Source organism: Lonchura striata, chromosome 5 (assembly GCF_046129695.1).
Source record: "Lonchura striata isolate bLonStr1 chromosome 5, bLonStr1.mat, whole genome shotgun sequence".
In the NCBI taxonomy this organism is placed as follows: domain Eukaryota; kingdom Metazoa; phylum Chordata; class Aves; order Passeriformes; family Estrildidae; genus Lonchura; species Lonchura striata.
Genome location: NC_134607.1, coordinates 32,897,884 through 32,913,825, shown reverse-complemented (window position 1 = coordinate 32,913,825; position 15,942 = coordinate 32,897,884). Strand labels below are relative to the sequence as shown.

The following is a 15,942-nucleotide window of genomic DNA, read 5'->3' as shown; positions in this document are numbered from 1 at the left end:
TCTTACGTATTCTATTCACTTGTACAATAATTTCTTATATACGCTCACAATAAGTGGAGTGCCCCAGGTGACACATTTCTGAGGTGTTGATTGTATATTGTGACAGCACCAAGAGAATGCAACAAACTGTTACAAACTGTTATATACTCTGGCATATATAATAATGTCTGGCCTTGATGGGGTTAGTTAAATCTATGGGTGGCTTGAGAGGCACAGTTGAGCATTTAGTCAACATTTCTGTGTAATGTGGTTGTCTTAAAACTCTCCTTGCTAACAGAAGAGCTCTGTTAAACAAATATCCATCAGTACAAAGCCTTTTGAAAGGAAAAAAATCAAGTTCTTGTCCCCTTGTGCCTAAAACATCCACATATCCTCTGAATTTAGTGGAGGTCATGATGTGGTTTAACTTTTATGTTTGCACGGATGTTTACTGTACTGGGACAAACAAAAAGGTAATGACCAGAATGTCTGAAATGATTGGCACCTGGAAAAATTGGTCCAAAACTACAGAATTTGTTTGTCAAGCTTGCTGCTGGCAGGCACCCCATCTGCACCAGCACAGACTAAATCATCTACAGGACAGCACAACCAGCTGTAGGTACCTGAGAGCATTACACCCTTGTGTAATGGACACAAGAGAAGTGACAAAATTTGTTTGTAGGAGACTTTCATTTGTTTCCTTGTGGCAAAGGAGCATCAGAGGACCACTGAACCTAGAAGATACTGCTTTAGTCATGCAAAAGTCTGAATGGTCTCAGAAAAGCAACCACTTTGCCAAAGAAAGAGAGGGCATCCCTTATCATATAAGCAGTGGAAAGGAAGAAAGGCAGCCACAGATAACGAGACAGAATCAAACAAAGTTTAGGAGGTGAATTAGAAGATGAGTGTTTATGGAATGAGAAGTCTAATTGTATTTTTCTATTGCATCTTCTTAAAGTGAGTTTATTTGAAACCGACACTGCTTCTGAGAGGCAACTATATAAAAAACAGTTCTTGGGGGTGAGTGTCAGGAATTCTTGGGTAACCTTGGCTTTTTTCACATTTGGACTGAATTAAGTCCACTTATAGTGTAGGACAGGAGAAAAAAATAAGCACACCACTAGCCTTGGCTACTTACATAATAAGGCCAGGCTAAAGTGAAAAGGGAACATGGCAGTGGAATTAGTTTACACAGAAGAAGAAAGATTTTGTGACAGGACCTGGAGGACTATGACATTTTAATTTTACATTTAGAGTTTATTGAAACAGAAACTAGAACAATTAACTTTAAAATAAACAAACAAAATGCAGAATTTTAAACATTACAATTAAAAACATTTGTAAATGCTTCTCTTCCCTATGCAACATGCCATTACCAAATGATTCTTTCCTTCGTATTTGTTGCTCTTGTTCAAACAACTCCATGGCTGGCTTGCAAGCATCATACATTCCCACTATTCCTCTTGCTCTCCCTCTCCTCACCGCCTTCTTATGGGAGCTTTTCTGACCTGGTGCTAAGGGAGGAGGGCCCAGGCCTGGTGTGGGGCAGGTGTTCCCATACAGGAACACTTGGTGAGGAACAGGGATAAGGGATACCCTCATTGCAGACATCATTGAGCCAGCATGGAGTGGCTAGGACAGAGTCAATGACACTGGTGTTCTTGTGTTCTTTCCACTCCCACTGGTCATTTTGATAACATTTTCATCAGAATAGGAAAATACTGCTTTGCACTTAAAGCTCTACTTTGCACTTCAGAGTCCTTCTGCAGGAAGAAAGCAGTGAAGAGCTCTGTTTGCAATAGAAGTGCATGAAAAAATAGAAGAGTATTTCTGCAAATGCCTTTCATATAATAAACCCAGAAAATGTAACTGAAAGACAATAAGAAGGATTGAGATCACCTACACAAAGAGATTATTCACTGTGTTAAAATAAGAGAATGATCTTGAGAGACAACAGAGATACAGAGATTAGAAAAAGTCTGTAAGAAGACCTGATAATGGAAGTTCAAATACTTTAACCTGAAGTGTGAAGAAGAGGGGGACCAACAAGATGCCAGAGAAATTATGTGGAGCATCACAAAATAAAATAATTGCTTAAAGTAAAAAGGAACACAGATGCTGTCAGAGGTCATAAGGCATTTCACTTAGTTCCAGTTTCTTGCAGCCAATCTGGGCACTTTTTGGTTACCACTGATTCTTATCAATTTTTCAGCAGTAACCAGTGAGTCTGAGCAATCAAACTGGCTACAAAATCTATAAATCTTTTATCTCTGAATAACTGCTTCAAGAGGATTATGTCAGCAAATAACTGTAGGCAGGGAGAAGCAGAGAATTTGCTGATTGATTTCTCCCTCATGACATTCAAATTTGCTGTTTAAGCAGGAACCAGTATATTAATAAGACTTTGGTCTTCAAATGCTTTCCTGTATCCTCATATCAAGCAACTTGCTGTATTATTAACATATAAATAAAGAGACCTCTGTTTCACTGTAACCCTTCTGCCAAAACACAGTCATAAAGACTATGCCTGAAATACAGAGATGCCTCCAAACAAATAACTCAGTTGGCCCAGATTCTACCTGAACTTTAGGGAAGCTGGTAGGTTTGATAATCTGATGAGCTGCGTATTGAGCTTTGCCACTGCCTAAAAGATCCTGTTCCTTTCCTCTGTTTGCATCCTCTTTCAATAACATTCTCCTGCTGCTTAACCTGTGCCAGCATGAGGGCTCACTGGAACTCTCCAACTGTCAATTCAGTTTCCTCACATGGCAGAAAACTGCCCAGCTGTGTAATTTCTCTTGAAAGATCTAATGAGCAGCACCACCAGGTAGGAAGAGAGGAAGGGAAAGAGCAGGAGCAGAGGTAAGGACAGTGCCAGGTTCTGCAGTTGGGACGGGGCTACCCTGGATGTATGGACAGACCAGGGAATTGGATACTGGAAAGCAGCGCTGCAGAAAGGGACCTGGGGGCTCTGATTGCTGACAAGTTGAATTTTAGTCAGCAGTGCCCTGGCAGCCAGGAGGGCCACCTGTGTCCTAGGGGGCATCAGGCACAGCATCTCCAGCTGGGCAAGGGAGGGGATTGTCCTGCTCTGCTCTGCACTGGGGCAGCCTCACCTCAAGTGCTGGGGGCTGGTTTGGGTGCCACAATTAAAAAAGATATAAAGCTATGGGAGAGTGCCCAAAGGAGGACCACAAGGAAGGTGAAGGGTCTTGAGGGAAAACCATATGAGGAGCAGCTGAGGTAATTTGGTCTGTTCAGCCTGGAGGATACTGAGGTGAGATCTCATCACAGTCTACAACTTCCTCATGAGAGGAGAGGAAGGGCAGACACTGATTTCTTCTCCTTGGTGACCAGTGAGATGACTTGAAGGAGGGGCCTGAAGTTCTGTCAGGGAGGTTTCAGTTGGATATTAGAAAAAGGTTCTTTACCCAGAGGGTGTTTGGTCACTGGATCAGCTCCCCAAGGGAAGTGGTCACAGCACCAGCCTGACAGAATTCAAGAAGTGTTTGAAGAATGCTCTTGGGCACATGGTGTGACTCTTGGGGATGGTGCTGTGCAGGGCCAGGAGTTGGATTCAATGATCCTTATGGGTCCCTTTCAACACAACATATTCTGTGATTCTCTGCTTGCCTGCTTTCACTGTGAACCAAAATCAGAGAGCTGAGCTTAAGTGGGATTAAGACATGGATCTTTGTCCTCTGGAGCAGAGTAAAATCACTAATGCTTACAGGGTTCTATGAATGGGACAAGGAGAGAGAATCTGGCCTGTTACTGTCCTGGGATTGATTTTAACTTCAGTGGTATCAAATCTTCTAAAATGCAGAACAGTAATGTATTTTTCCTGTTTTCTTAATTTTGTTCTGTTCTTCCCCATTCACTTCTTATAATGGGACCACACACAGGATTAAAGACACTACAAATCTAATTGCAGTCTGGAATGAATTTAAGGAGAAGTAAAAAATCACAGAGAGTGCAGCTGAGCTGGTTTTCTCCAACACAGCTTAACAAGATGCTTTGCTTGAACATTTACAGTGTTATGAAGGCCTAGTCTTCCTGAAGCTTTTAACTAATTTTTGAAGTTAGTGAGAATTTATAGCCATTGGCATAATTTTTAGCATACTAGAAAATAAAAAAGAAATTAAAGAGTTGAGCATAAACAATGAAAACTGCATGTAGGTTTGCTCTGTGAAGATGACAGATGACTACAAGCACTTGAGTATCAGTTAATTTAGAAATTATCAGTTTGAACTTATTTTTCATGTGATCTCATTTATCACAGAAATGGTTTCTAGGCTGCTATGCTTTGAAATTTGAAACTTTCTCTAGAAAAAGAGCAATTGTGAAAAGGTTTTTTAAACATATTTTCCTTTTGGCAGCCTCTCTATAGTGAAATTATTGATGCTAAATGGTTTTCTTATATCAAGACTTCATTGTACAAGCACTTTTACCTAGACTTAATTTATGGTTTATGTTAGATCTCTGAGTGAAGTTAAGCATGCATAAGAGGTATGTATTCAGCTGATCTTAAACTCCTGTTAACTTTCTGTGCCTAATATTTTCTCCTTACTCCTGGCAATTATGTTTCCAGGTTACTGTTTCGATCATGGAATTTTAATAATTTTTCAGTGGTCACTAGCTTTCACCACTGAACAAACATGGAGACTCATGTAAAATGGAAGATGTGTGTCTATAGCCGAGTTGCTTAAAACCCCAGTGAGATGATGAACAGTGAACATTACATGCCTGCATGGCACCTTGGCTAAATCCTCTCAAATCCCAGTCCCTGGGAAATTTTAGCAAGTCTTGCGACTTTCCTCTCACCTTTTCTGTGTCAGGGTCACTTTAAAACGCTTTTAGTCTATTCCAGACGGAATGGGATTCTGTCTGCAAGCACTGGAGATCACTTTTGACAGTCATGGCTTGCTGCTTTTGGCACAACTTTGCCTCATGCTGAGCAGGACAGTAGTTGGCTGCTGTAGGGAGCAGCCAGGCAAGAAGTCCTGAGTGAGAGACAGAAATAGGAGAGGTAAACAGACTAGAGTGCCCTTAATCCATGCAATGGGAGCAGCCACTGGAAGGAACCGGTCAGGGAATCTCAAACAGGAATACTAAGCTTGCTTTGTATTTCAGAGAGAGGAGAGTTATACCTTTCTGCTAGAAATTCTGAAATACACACACATACCTATGAATATAAATACTTAGCTGGATAGTTCTGATCTCACCAACAGTTATTTGAATATTATATACTAAAGAACCTTCTTTGTGAATTTGAGACCCAGGAGGCCTGACACTTTATCCACTTATATCCTTTTCCTAAATGACTAGTTAATGCCAGGGGAATTAGTTCCCATATGCAATACTCCTGACTCAATTTCTGAAGTGCCAGAATGGGGCCAGGTAAGTCAGTAGACACGTAAGCCCAGAAATGCAGTGGGATCCTGATTCAAAAGACAACAGGAATCGTGTTCATTGCACCCAAACTGTGACTGAGGAAAGTATTTACATCCTAAGAAATGGGCACTACATGCTATTGTCATGAAAAGAAATCAAAAATTACAGAGAAAAACCCATCTCACTCCTCAGAACATCTGGGGAAAGCAGATGGATAGAAGGTGATTCCCAGGAATATATAGGAGGCAGAGTGATCAACCTACCCTTTGCTTCATCTGTTTCCTGCTTGTCCTGAAGTCTTGGAACCCATGAATGGTTTTGGGGTTGCAGGAAGGATGAATTGACTCTGAGACACTGGGGGAAATGCAAGGAAATACTCCACTTAAATGCCTGAAAGGGGAACATGATGTTGGGCTGGAGGGAGAACACAATTACTTGCCATGCTGAAGGTAACTGAGAGAGCAGGGAGTAGGGACAGAGAAAATTACTTTATTCTAGTGTGGGATTCTCCAAGGAGGTATGAACTCCACATTATGAAGCAATCAGTAAGCCAAATATTTATAAAATGTTTTTAATCAAGTCTTCTAGGAATAGCGCATAAAGCACTGACTAACATACCCTTACTAGGAGTCTGAGAAAAGTTGACAACCATGCAAATGCCACCCACACAGCTGGTGGTTGTGGGCCCAGAAATCAGGGCATTCCAAAATCTGCAGGACAACACCTTATAACAATAAAGCAAGTCCCCTTCTGTTGACGGCATCCCTGTGACTCCCAGGTAGGCTGGCAGGAGTGTCTCTGCAATCTTCTTTGAGTGCACCAACTCCCTGAGCATCCCTCTCCATTTGATGGAAGAGACCTACCCCACAGACAGCTGCAGGGAGTACCATGGTTTTCTGATGTCCTCTAGCCAGATTTGTTGGCTTGCTAGAGGTTTTGCAGCACAGACTGGCTGGAGCAGGGCTTGAGGATGTGAACTGGTATGCTGGGAAGGAGGGAGCACAAGCAGCATGTCTCCAGAAAGCAAAGATGGGAGTTCCTCTGTGACTTATAAGCATCTATCACAGCAGGGTACAGGCAGTTGGAGTAGTCTCTTCTTGCTCAGGATAACCCAGGAGTTTAATTTAGGCAACTACCATCCCAGACATAAAACTAAAATGCAGTGCGTGTAACCACTGAGGTCCTGCATGAGGTATTCAATCACCTTGATGAATCACCTTAGTTTCGTCTGGGGGGTGGGAAAGAGGAATTTTAAAAAGCTGAATAAAAATCAGTACTTCAAAAAAATATATAGTCTACCCTTCCTTGCTGTTTATAGGCCTCTAATTTGGTAGTGCTGCTGCAGCTGCCAAACTGTAGATTGGCTCAAAATTATTGTAATAACATTCATTTCTTATATATGAGGCAGTGTAGGAAGAATTGTATTTTCAAAAATCATTAACTAAGTATGAAAGATAAAATAGATTACTTATAAACATATATTTTTAGCTAAAAGAACTTGATTATCTTAGAAGTTCTGGTATATAAATATAACAAAGTTTGTGAACTGTTCCCATCTGTCTGGTCCCTGTCCTGTGTCAGTAGGGGGAAGTAGTAACTAAGACCTTCTCGTCTTAGATACTAAGAGCTTTCATCAGAGTATTTTTGTCCACCCTCCTTTCTCTCCCTCTTTTACATCAGCAAGAAGTTTTATTTATATTCTGCTATGAGATATTATATCTACTACGTAAAATTACCGAAGACTGCTTTGTCAGTGGTGCTTATGTCCAAGTAAATCTGCTTAGTTTACAACATTTTTTGTTAATCTGGATTAAAATATTGCAGGTGCTTCTCCCTGAGAATATGAATATTGTTTCTATTAGGCTAATCACTGCAACAGCAGTTTTCTAAAAATTGCAGTGATGGTGGCTTTGAGGCATGCAGCGTGAGCAAGGACACCTCTCGTTCCCCATCCGGACTTCAGGCTGTGTCTCCAAATCTTGTGCCTGCTCCGAGCACAGCCAGTTTAGCTCCACCCTCTGAGCAGTCCAGCCCTTATTTATATGAATCTGTGGTCCAACTGGCTTCAGATGGTGTGTGTTATGTGCGTGTGCCTGCCTCCTGAGTGAGTGAGACGAGCTGGAATCACGAGCCAGGGTTGTTCCAAGTGGTTTTAATCAGCAGTCCATTAGAGGAGAAGGGAAAACTTCAAACAGGGTAAGAACCAAGTAAGTAAACCTAACTTTGAACTTGCAATCTGAACAAAACAAATGCAAATGAAAATCTTCAGTCTGTCAGTTTTCAGATAAATTATCACTTTTAGAGAGAAAGCTGTGCCTTGTAACAGGAAGAAGGAAATTTAAAAGGACTGGAATGAAGAAAACTGTAAAAACAAAGTGGGAATTGAGAATGCAAGAGAGAAAAAACAGCAAACGATTGTTCACAAAGTTGGTACACTCTTTTACTTTTTTCAGCTGTGGACAGGACATGTTAAGCTTTAACCTCTTGCTTTCTTGAATACTATTGTCTGGCTGAGTACATAGTTCCTTTTGCAAAGGGGGTGAAGATTTCTGCTCCTCACCTGTCTGCTGGCAGGTTTGTTTTCCTGAGAGCATGAAGCAGAAGAGCTCTCCACGGCTCCTTGCAGGATGCCCCATGGCATGCTGCTGTTTTCTGCTGCTCACTTATTGTTTGTTCACAGGTTGTTCCAGTAACTCCATGGGAAGGTGTTCCCCAAACCTCTGCTCCTTTGGAACTTGTGACTTCTTGCCTGGTACCAGGAAAACACTCAGCAGCAGAAATGGGAAAATTCATTGTAGTTTTGGGTAAAGTGTGCCTCTGACATTTTTTACCCTGACGTGGCTACTTGGACTGCATCTGCAATGTGGCAAAGGGCAATGTGAGGTCGGCAAAGAGGCCATGGTGTGTGGGCAAGTCCCCAGATGCCGCAGGCTTTGTCGCCCTCGTCCCTTCCTTCTGGCCCTGGTGGTGGCCCTCTGTCTGTTCTGCCAGACCCTGACTCCTCTCATGACCAGCAGCATCCTTTCAGCAGTTGTTAATGGGATTGCACCCAACAAACTGACTAAAACACAGCAAGGAAGATACAAGGAGGTCTCCCCAAGCACCATTCACTGCTTCCTCCCTGGCAGCTATTCAGAGACAGTGAAAAAGGTAAGTCAGCTGGAGCAGAGTGCTGAGCAATAATTAGCAAAGCGAGGGATAGCAAGTCTGGCAGGATCATCTGAGTCCAGCTAAAATTAGCCTAAGCTTGGAAGTCTAGGATCTGTATACAAACAAATGGGTGATCTAATGACAGCAGCATATGCACAAGCACATTCCCATGACCATCTCCTCAGTGTGCTGTTATTAATACAGGAATCCTGAAATCTTCAGCTGAAATATGGCATTGCTGTGTGACTCCAGGAAGATTTCAGTTTGCTGCACAGACCATGCTTTATTTTGGCTTTGGGAATTGGTTTAGAGGCTTTACAGCACAGGCACGTAAATCAGGAGCCAGTAGGGTTTCATGGAAGTGACTGAGGCTGTTAATTGGCACAGGGACTGCAGCTGCCCTGTATTAAAGTTATCTGCTCATCAGCTCTGAAATTTACTGGGATTTTGCTGAGAAGCTGAATTTAACTGCATTTGAGAAATAGAAGTTAAACTCAGCATCTCAAATGCAAAACTGCATTTGAGAAATAAAATAATATTTTCAAATCACACTGTATACTTTGGAATCTCTGTCTCAAAAATTTTACTCTGTCCATAGGTTATACCTGACTTCATATTTATTTTGTATAAGGTTCCTAGGATGGGTATTAAAACCTAACAAAAGGAGATGCTGTTATTTTTGTTTGAAAATGTAGTTTGTTAAATGGTCTCCAGACTGAGGTAGTTATTTTTACTCTGGAATCTGTGATCAGCACTAGCACAAATGTTTCAGGTTTCCTTCAGTCCTATAGAGGAGCTGCTAGTGGTGCAGCAGATAGTACACTGTGAAATTATCATTATGCTAACATTTTCTATACAACTTTAGCAGAACTGTAAAAAATTTGTGACCTCACAATTTATGGACAGCAACCACATAAAGCAGTTCAAATACTAAAAAAAAAAATTAAAAAAAACCAGGCTACTTCTTTGATTAGACAGAGTTCATAGTCTAAAAGGTCAGCAATATTGATTTTAGGAGAGCAGCTGTAAAGTGCATCTTCTGCAACAATCAAAAACAGATATGGGGAATGACTGTGGCATGAGCTCTTTAACCTTAACTCTTGAAATACTGGGTGTTTTTCTTACAGAACATACTGCATTTGTCATAATTTTATATTTTAATGACCTTTTAGTACGCTAAGTACCCAGATTCAGATCTGATCTGCAAGATGACATAAATAATCAAAGCTTAAAGGGAAATAAGCAACAGCTGACATATGCAGGTTGCATTGTGTTACATCTATAGAAACAGACCATTCCTTTTTACTCATTGCTGTTGTAATGGCAACAAAAATTTTATACCTTGGGCTACTTAATGTCTGCAAGAACTGGTGAAATAATGGCAAAGTTTTGCTAGTATGCTGCTTGGCTGAAAATATCTGTAGTGTCTTCTTTTCCAAATTGCCTAAAAAAAAATGCAGATTGACATCCAACTTGGTGTGCTGGCCAATTGAAACAAGAAGAAAGCTTTTGTTTTTACAACATGCTGTACTTACTCCTCTCCAGTATACGTGGTTGAATGTGACTATGTCATGCACATGCCAGACGTGAAGTACAGATGTGTGTATATTAACCCTTATAGGTATGTTTTCCAGGGCTGTGCTACCTTAACACATTCCTTTTCAAGTTCTTAAGACCACCCAAAGCTGGCTCCCTGTTTGTCTTGAATTTTTCCTCTAGAGCACGATGAACAAAATGTCTTGCACATGTTGAGATGTTACTCTAAGTTGCTCTCTGTTTCCCAACTTTCTCTGCGGTTGTGTGGGCTGAATAATAATCTCAGAGAAGAGAAAAGATAAACCTCGCCAAAAATCTCTACCACTTTGCTTTGAAAATGTGTTTTTGAACTGTGTGTTTTCATCCACTGCTTATTCAAATAGCTGAACTGTTATCTGGCTTGATTTTATTGGGCACTCAGTAACATCTAAGACAGATGTCACTGTTGAAACTTTACTCTGTTTTATTTTACAGTCACGTGCCCACTGATGTGAGCTAGTTTGGAAACAACTTTTCATTAAAGCCGTGGTTAAAATCTTCATGTATGAACCTGGAAAAATACTTTAAAAAATAGTTATTCACATTTGTAATCAACTAGTCATACATGTATTCTTATTCAATAAATAATTCAGCAAGAAAATTTAAATGCATTAAAAAGAACCTATTATATAGTTGAACAATGGCTTAAAGCAAACACTGCATCATGTCTTATGAAATCAAAGTTCATTAATAAATTTTTAGGAAAATAAGACCCTGGTGGAGATAGTATTTTTTAGGTAGCATGTAGTTTTTAGGGGTTTTGAGCAATTTGTTCTTGCTTCCAGTACTGTGAGTCCATTGTGAGAATTTGGTTCTGGTTGTTACTACAGGGGAAAAATCCCCTTCCAAAATCTAATAATTTCTTAATTCAGAGTATGCATAGCACTAAATGCCTCAAAAAACCCCATGAAACCAAATCAAGCAAAAAAAACCTTGGCATCTTTTACGAGCCATTTGTTGGAAGCAAAGGAAGAGACCTTAGGAAAAGTCCAGCTTTGCCAGTGTATTTCTGATATCAGCTTTCACATCATTTTGGAGAGTTACAGACAAGTGTGGAAGAAGCATGGAGATGGACATTGTCAATTACATCTGTAAATTTGTCATCCAGGATAGTCTGGGATGGAGCCCTTCCTGTTGGGCACATAGTGCAAGCTGTCTTTTTTAAATTGCAAAAATGCAGATTTCATTCATAGACTGGAAAACTAGGCAGAGATCATAGTACTCCTCTGTCTGGTATCACACAATTTTAAAAGCTACCGGAGATCTTGTCCTGAAGCTTTAAATTCACAGGAACAGAGGTCAACATTTTCTAGTATAAATTAGAATGTTAATATCTGAAGCATGAAAAACAGAAGGCTTATTTCTGAATCTCCAGCATTAAAGGCAGTAGAGAGTGATATCATATCTAGCAGAAAGCTGTCTGCAGGTTTAACAAGGCAAGAAGGATCAAATATTTTTGAATATATATAGTAGGGAGAAGAGCTGGTGATGTAGCATCAAAACTGGAATAGGTATTAACAACAAAAATAAAGCCAAACAAGCCCTCTGTGTAGTTTGCCTGGCACAGTATTGTGCCAGAAATACTTTTGGTAGCAGCCAGCCAGCTGTAATACTGTTATGCTTATCTTAAGTAATTTAACTCTGCTTCTCGGCCAGTTTTGAGAAGAGCTAATTATCTAGTTAAGCTGTGCTTCCACTCACAGAATTAATTCAGCCAGAGGCAATTTAGATGTCTCTGCACATAAGTAATTTTGCCCAGGTAGATGGTGTACCTGTGCTGGGTAGAAGGAGTTTAGACACTGAACTTTTTTGGAGGGCCGATACCTGGTGTTCAGTTGCTTTCCTAGTCAGAGAAGACCCAAAAACACTTTTCCTTTTTTTCTTAAAAGGCCCAATTCCCAAGCCATTAAGGTTTACATCCAGGCTCAAATTGTAAGCCTGGTTCACCATAGTGGCAATGGGAATTTTAGTTGCATCCTGGAAAGCAAGATTCTTTCTTTTCCTTATTTCTTCCACAGCTGGAGAAAAAGGAGGAGGAAAATATTAATCTTCTTTTATAGTTAGTACTCTTGTGATAGGCACTTTCTTTGGCATACTAATTTTCCAGCCATTGTGAGTGTCTTTAAACAAAAAACAAACACACACAAAAATTTCCTTTTTAAAATTGGGTTCTGAAGGAGATTATTTCATGGATACTCACCAGACTTCAGATCCCCTGGCCATTTAGATCAGCTGACAAGAAAAGAGGGAAGATACACAGCTGATTATATGAGAACTTGATGAGTGGGTTAGGCTGGCATCCAAATAAATTAAATACTACAGGTGTATAAAAAAAAATGCTGTCTTCCTTTTAAGGCCCTGAACCTGCCACTTCTGTTTTGTGTAAAAGATGTATCTCAAAGAGGAATTATATTGAAGTGAGCAAACAGCAAAGACAAGAAAAGGCCTTTTATGGCTTCATTTTGAACAAACAGGATAGGATACAATTTCCTAGGAGTGGACCGTATAAAAGATTCAAGATAATGATAGCCTGATGTGGCCATATCTGAAAGATACTATGTAGAAAAAGAAGGAAAAATAAAAAAAATGGAAACATCATGGTTTAGTCTTAACCAATATCTAGAGGAAAATCCAGCTGAACATCTTGCACAGTTTACTGGGCCAGGCATCTATATTTGAAAATTGACAGTGAAATTACTGAAAAGCTGAGAAAATGTTATTAAAACATTAGAACACTGGACATCCAGAGTGGAATTATCCTCTCTTTACTTGAGTGCTCCACTCTGTCAGAAGCAGAAAGCTGGACTTCACAGTCAATGGGAATGAGTCTGTGTCTAATGCAAAATTCATAATGAATGAATGCAGACATTAAAAACAATTCTAGTGAGTTTCATCCTTTAAAGACACTCTCCTTTTCTCTTGATTTTTTTTTTTTTAATGGAATATACCCGTTTCAGATAAAATAAGCAGGCAACAAAGGAGACAGGAGCAGAATCTGTTATGGAAGAAGGCACGGGGAAGGGAAGCAGATGTAGAAGAGTAGGGAACTACAGCTGCAAAGTAATAGTAACCTCAGAAAGTACAGAACAGATTGTGTACAGAGATGGTTGAATTTGTGCAAGGGAAGAGAAAGGGCGATGAGAATAGAAATGGAAAGAAAAGAAGACAAAGCTAATGAGAACTTTTGAAATGTAAATATCAAAAAAAGGAGAATTGAAGCTGGATGATAGAATGAAAAGAGATGATTTTTGCTATTATGCAGAATGGAGTGTGGTGAGAGCTTCAGATAGAAAAGATTGTATTATGCATAATAAGGTTTCATCAATTTTTAAGGTTTGATGCATTTTTAAATAAATTTAACTTAAAAGCTATTTTATAGAATAAGTAGGGGAATGAGAACTTTTAACAAAAGGACAAAGAACTTTGCTAGTATGAAATCTGTTGCAACTAGAAAGCAATCAACATAGGAGGGTATGGTATCAGCGACTGATTTCCTTGGAATGATACTACATTCACATTGCCCCTGTGAAAGCAGGACATTTGTTTTCCCCTTTTGTAATACAGCACTAAGGAAACAACTATTTTTACTGAGCAGATAGCTAGAGATATTGTGGTGATAAAGGGCAAGGCTATTGTGGTAGTAGTCAGGAAAAAGGGGCAGGGTGGAGACTTTGCAGGAAGGGAACTTTTAGAAGGACATATGAGGAGCAAGTGGAGGCAGAATCTCACTCCAATACTTCACTGCAACTTCCTCCAAAATGAGGTGTTTTGGTAAGCGGTAGGATTGGCTCATTGTCTGTTCTCAAGACAGGGCCATTGGTACCATGTACTACAGGCAGACATAAACCAAAAGCATTTTGATAAAATACCTCAGTACTTACTGCTCAGAGTGTTGGTGATGCCTGTGCAAATAACTCGTGTCGCTCTTGGATTTATAATATCATCAGAAGACAGCCATCAAAGTAATGCCAATAATCCATTTGCTTGTTCTGTATCTATCCAACAAACAATTCAAAGCAGAATTACATTCCAGCCATTTCATTCTACAACTCAGTCCTTTCTGATTAGGAAATTCAACAGAACATAATGCAAACACATTTAAATATGGTCCAGAAAGTGAAACAGGAAATTAACTTCTCTCTTACTTCTTCATACAGCAGCTGTGCACACTTTTAAATATAATGGCTGTATGAACAACTTACTATTTCTATGAACTCTTATACAGACACAAAAAGGAATTTAGAAGTCACATTTGGAGCTAATAAACATCTGCATAGTCCCATAAATGAGTGGCTTGGGGCATTAGAACCACATGCTAAGTTTTTATTATCACTCTTCTTATTGATGCTGTTCCGTAACAGTGCAGTATATTCTGGGAATTCCATTCATGTATTTTTTGTAACATTCTGCTAGGTGATATTTAGTAGCAAAAGTAGAGGCTGACTTCCTTTGCTAGCTAAATGGGAATTTAGGTTGTTCACTGCCTGTGAATATTGCTAATAGTGCTGGCCTCAGTTTTCCTTTGTGGTACTTTTGTTGCACTCTGCTTTATACAAAGGCCTTTTGGTTTGCACAGTGGCTCATACATCTCTTTTGCAGCTGCTCTGTACCTGCAGGAAGAAGTGGGGTTAAAGCAAGCTGAAGTCAAGTTACTTGAAGCTACTGGACCAAGTCTCTGACAGTCTTAGCCAGCTCAGTGTGAAACGTGGCTGCTTGTGATAACACAAGCTAATGTAGGACTAATGACACTGGAACTGGGTAGCTGAAAAGATGATTCACAGTTTATGAGTTCCTGAGAGAAGCTTAGGCTGACATGAGTTGGGCCATTATGTTAGGATGGAGAATTTTGTTTCTGTAGTTGAAGTGATGGTCAGTGAAATTCTATGGCAACAGTTCAAACTGTATATTTGCTTCTTTTCCAGGCATAGACAATGCATCAATATTTATGGAATTATGTAATATTCCTGGAATCTGAAAGAGCTGCCAAAGAACTGTTTTTCTCTCTTCAACTTGAAATATCTTCACTATTTTCTTCTTGGCCAAAACAAAAACAGTAATTATACATCATAAGATTCAGTGATTGACTGAATTCTAGATTTTTGGAACAACCCAGAAATTCTGTACAATATAGGAAAGCTTCAGAGACTAGTAGAATCAATTATATCTTTATACATTCATAACCTAGAATTGGATATACCGGTTTCAAGGGAAATGTCAAAACATTTTCTTTTTAATAGAGAACTTCACAGCTCCCTGGAAGTTGCAGACAGACTGAAATAAGAATTGCAACTCTGAAAATGGATGTCTATTTTCAGTTGCAAAAGGATGGTTATATAATTCTTCAGTTTTTATATTATATAAACTGGGCCTTTTATCTTGTTTGTTAAGACATCAAAGAAGTATACATATGATACAATTTTTTAAAAATCTTTAATAAATTTTAATGGAGCTCAATTTGTTTTCTTTTGTGTTTTTCATGTTATTCTGTAAAGTGAAAACTAAATTACAAAATTCATTTTTATGCATTTTTATTTACTTTACAGCCCATTCTGGTTTGTTTGGACCAGTTAAGGCTGTGGATCATCTGTGTAACAGCCAATTGCCCTAAAATGAGCAGCTAAGTGCAGTATTTTGTAAGCTGTAAGAGCACATATATCATGTCAAAGCTGACACAGGTCTCATCCAAAATCACATGGGAAATCTCAGCCTTGCTGTAAAGCCTCGTTAATTCCTGTGGAGAAAAGCACACCATTTTCTAGGTATGATATGGGCTGCAGATGTTCTTACCAATCCCTTTCATATAAGATACATTGAATCTGTAATAAACTGAACTGCTAACAAATA

At 39.5% G+C, this 15,942-nt stretch overlaps 1 protein-coding gene across 2 annotated transcripts in view; it reads left to right on the top strand.

Annotated features, from left to right (window-relative positions):
- Nucleotides 1–7,426: 7,426 nt before the first annotated feature.
- CPED1 (cadherin like and PC-esterase domain containing 1) overlaps nt 7,427–15,942 on the top strand; it is a 144,748-nt gene continuing 136,232 nt past the window's right edge. For both annotated transcript variants that reach the window (XM_021553506.3, XM_021553508.3), the window contains exons 1-2: nt 7,427–7,580; nt 8,054–8,523. In XM_021553506.3, coding sequence (XP_021409181.2) covers nt 8,272–8,523 — 252 coding nt within the window. In that variant the 5' untranslated portion in view covers nt 7,427–7,580; nt 8,054–8,271. The remainder of the gene's footprint in view (nt 7,581–8,053; nt 8,524–15,942) is intronic.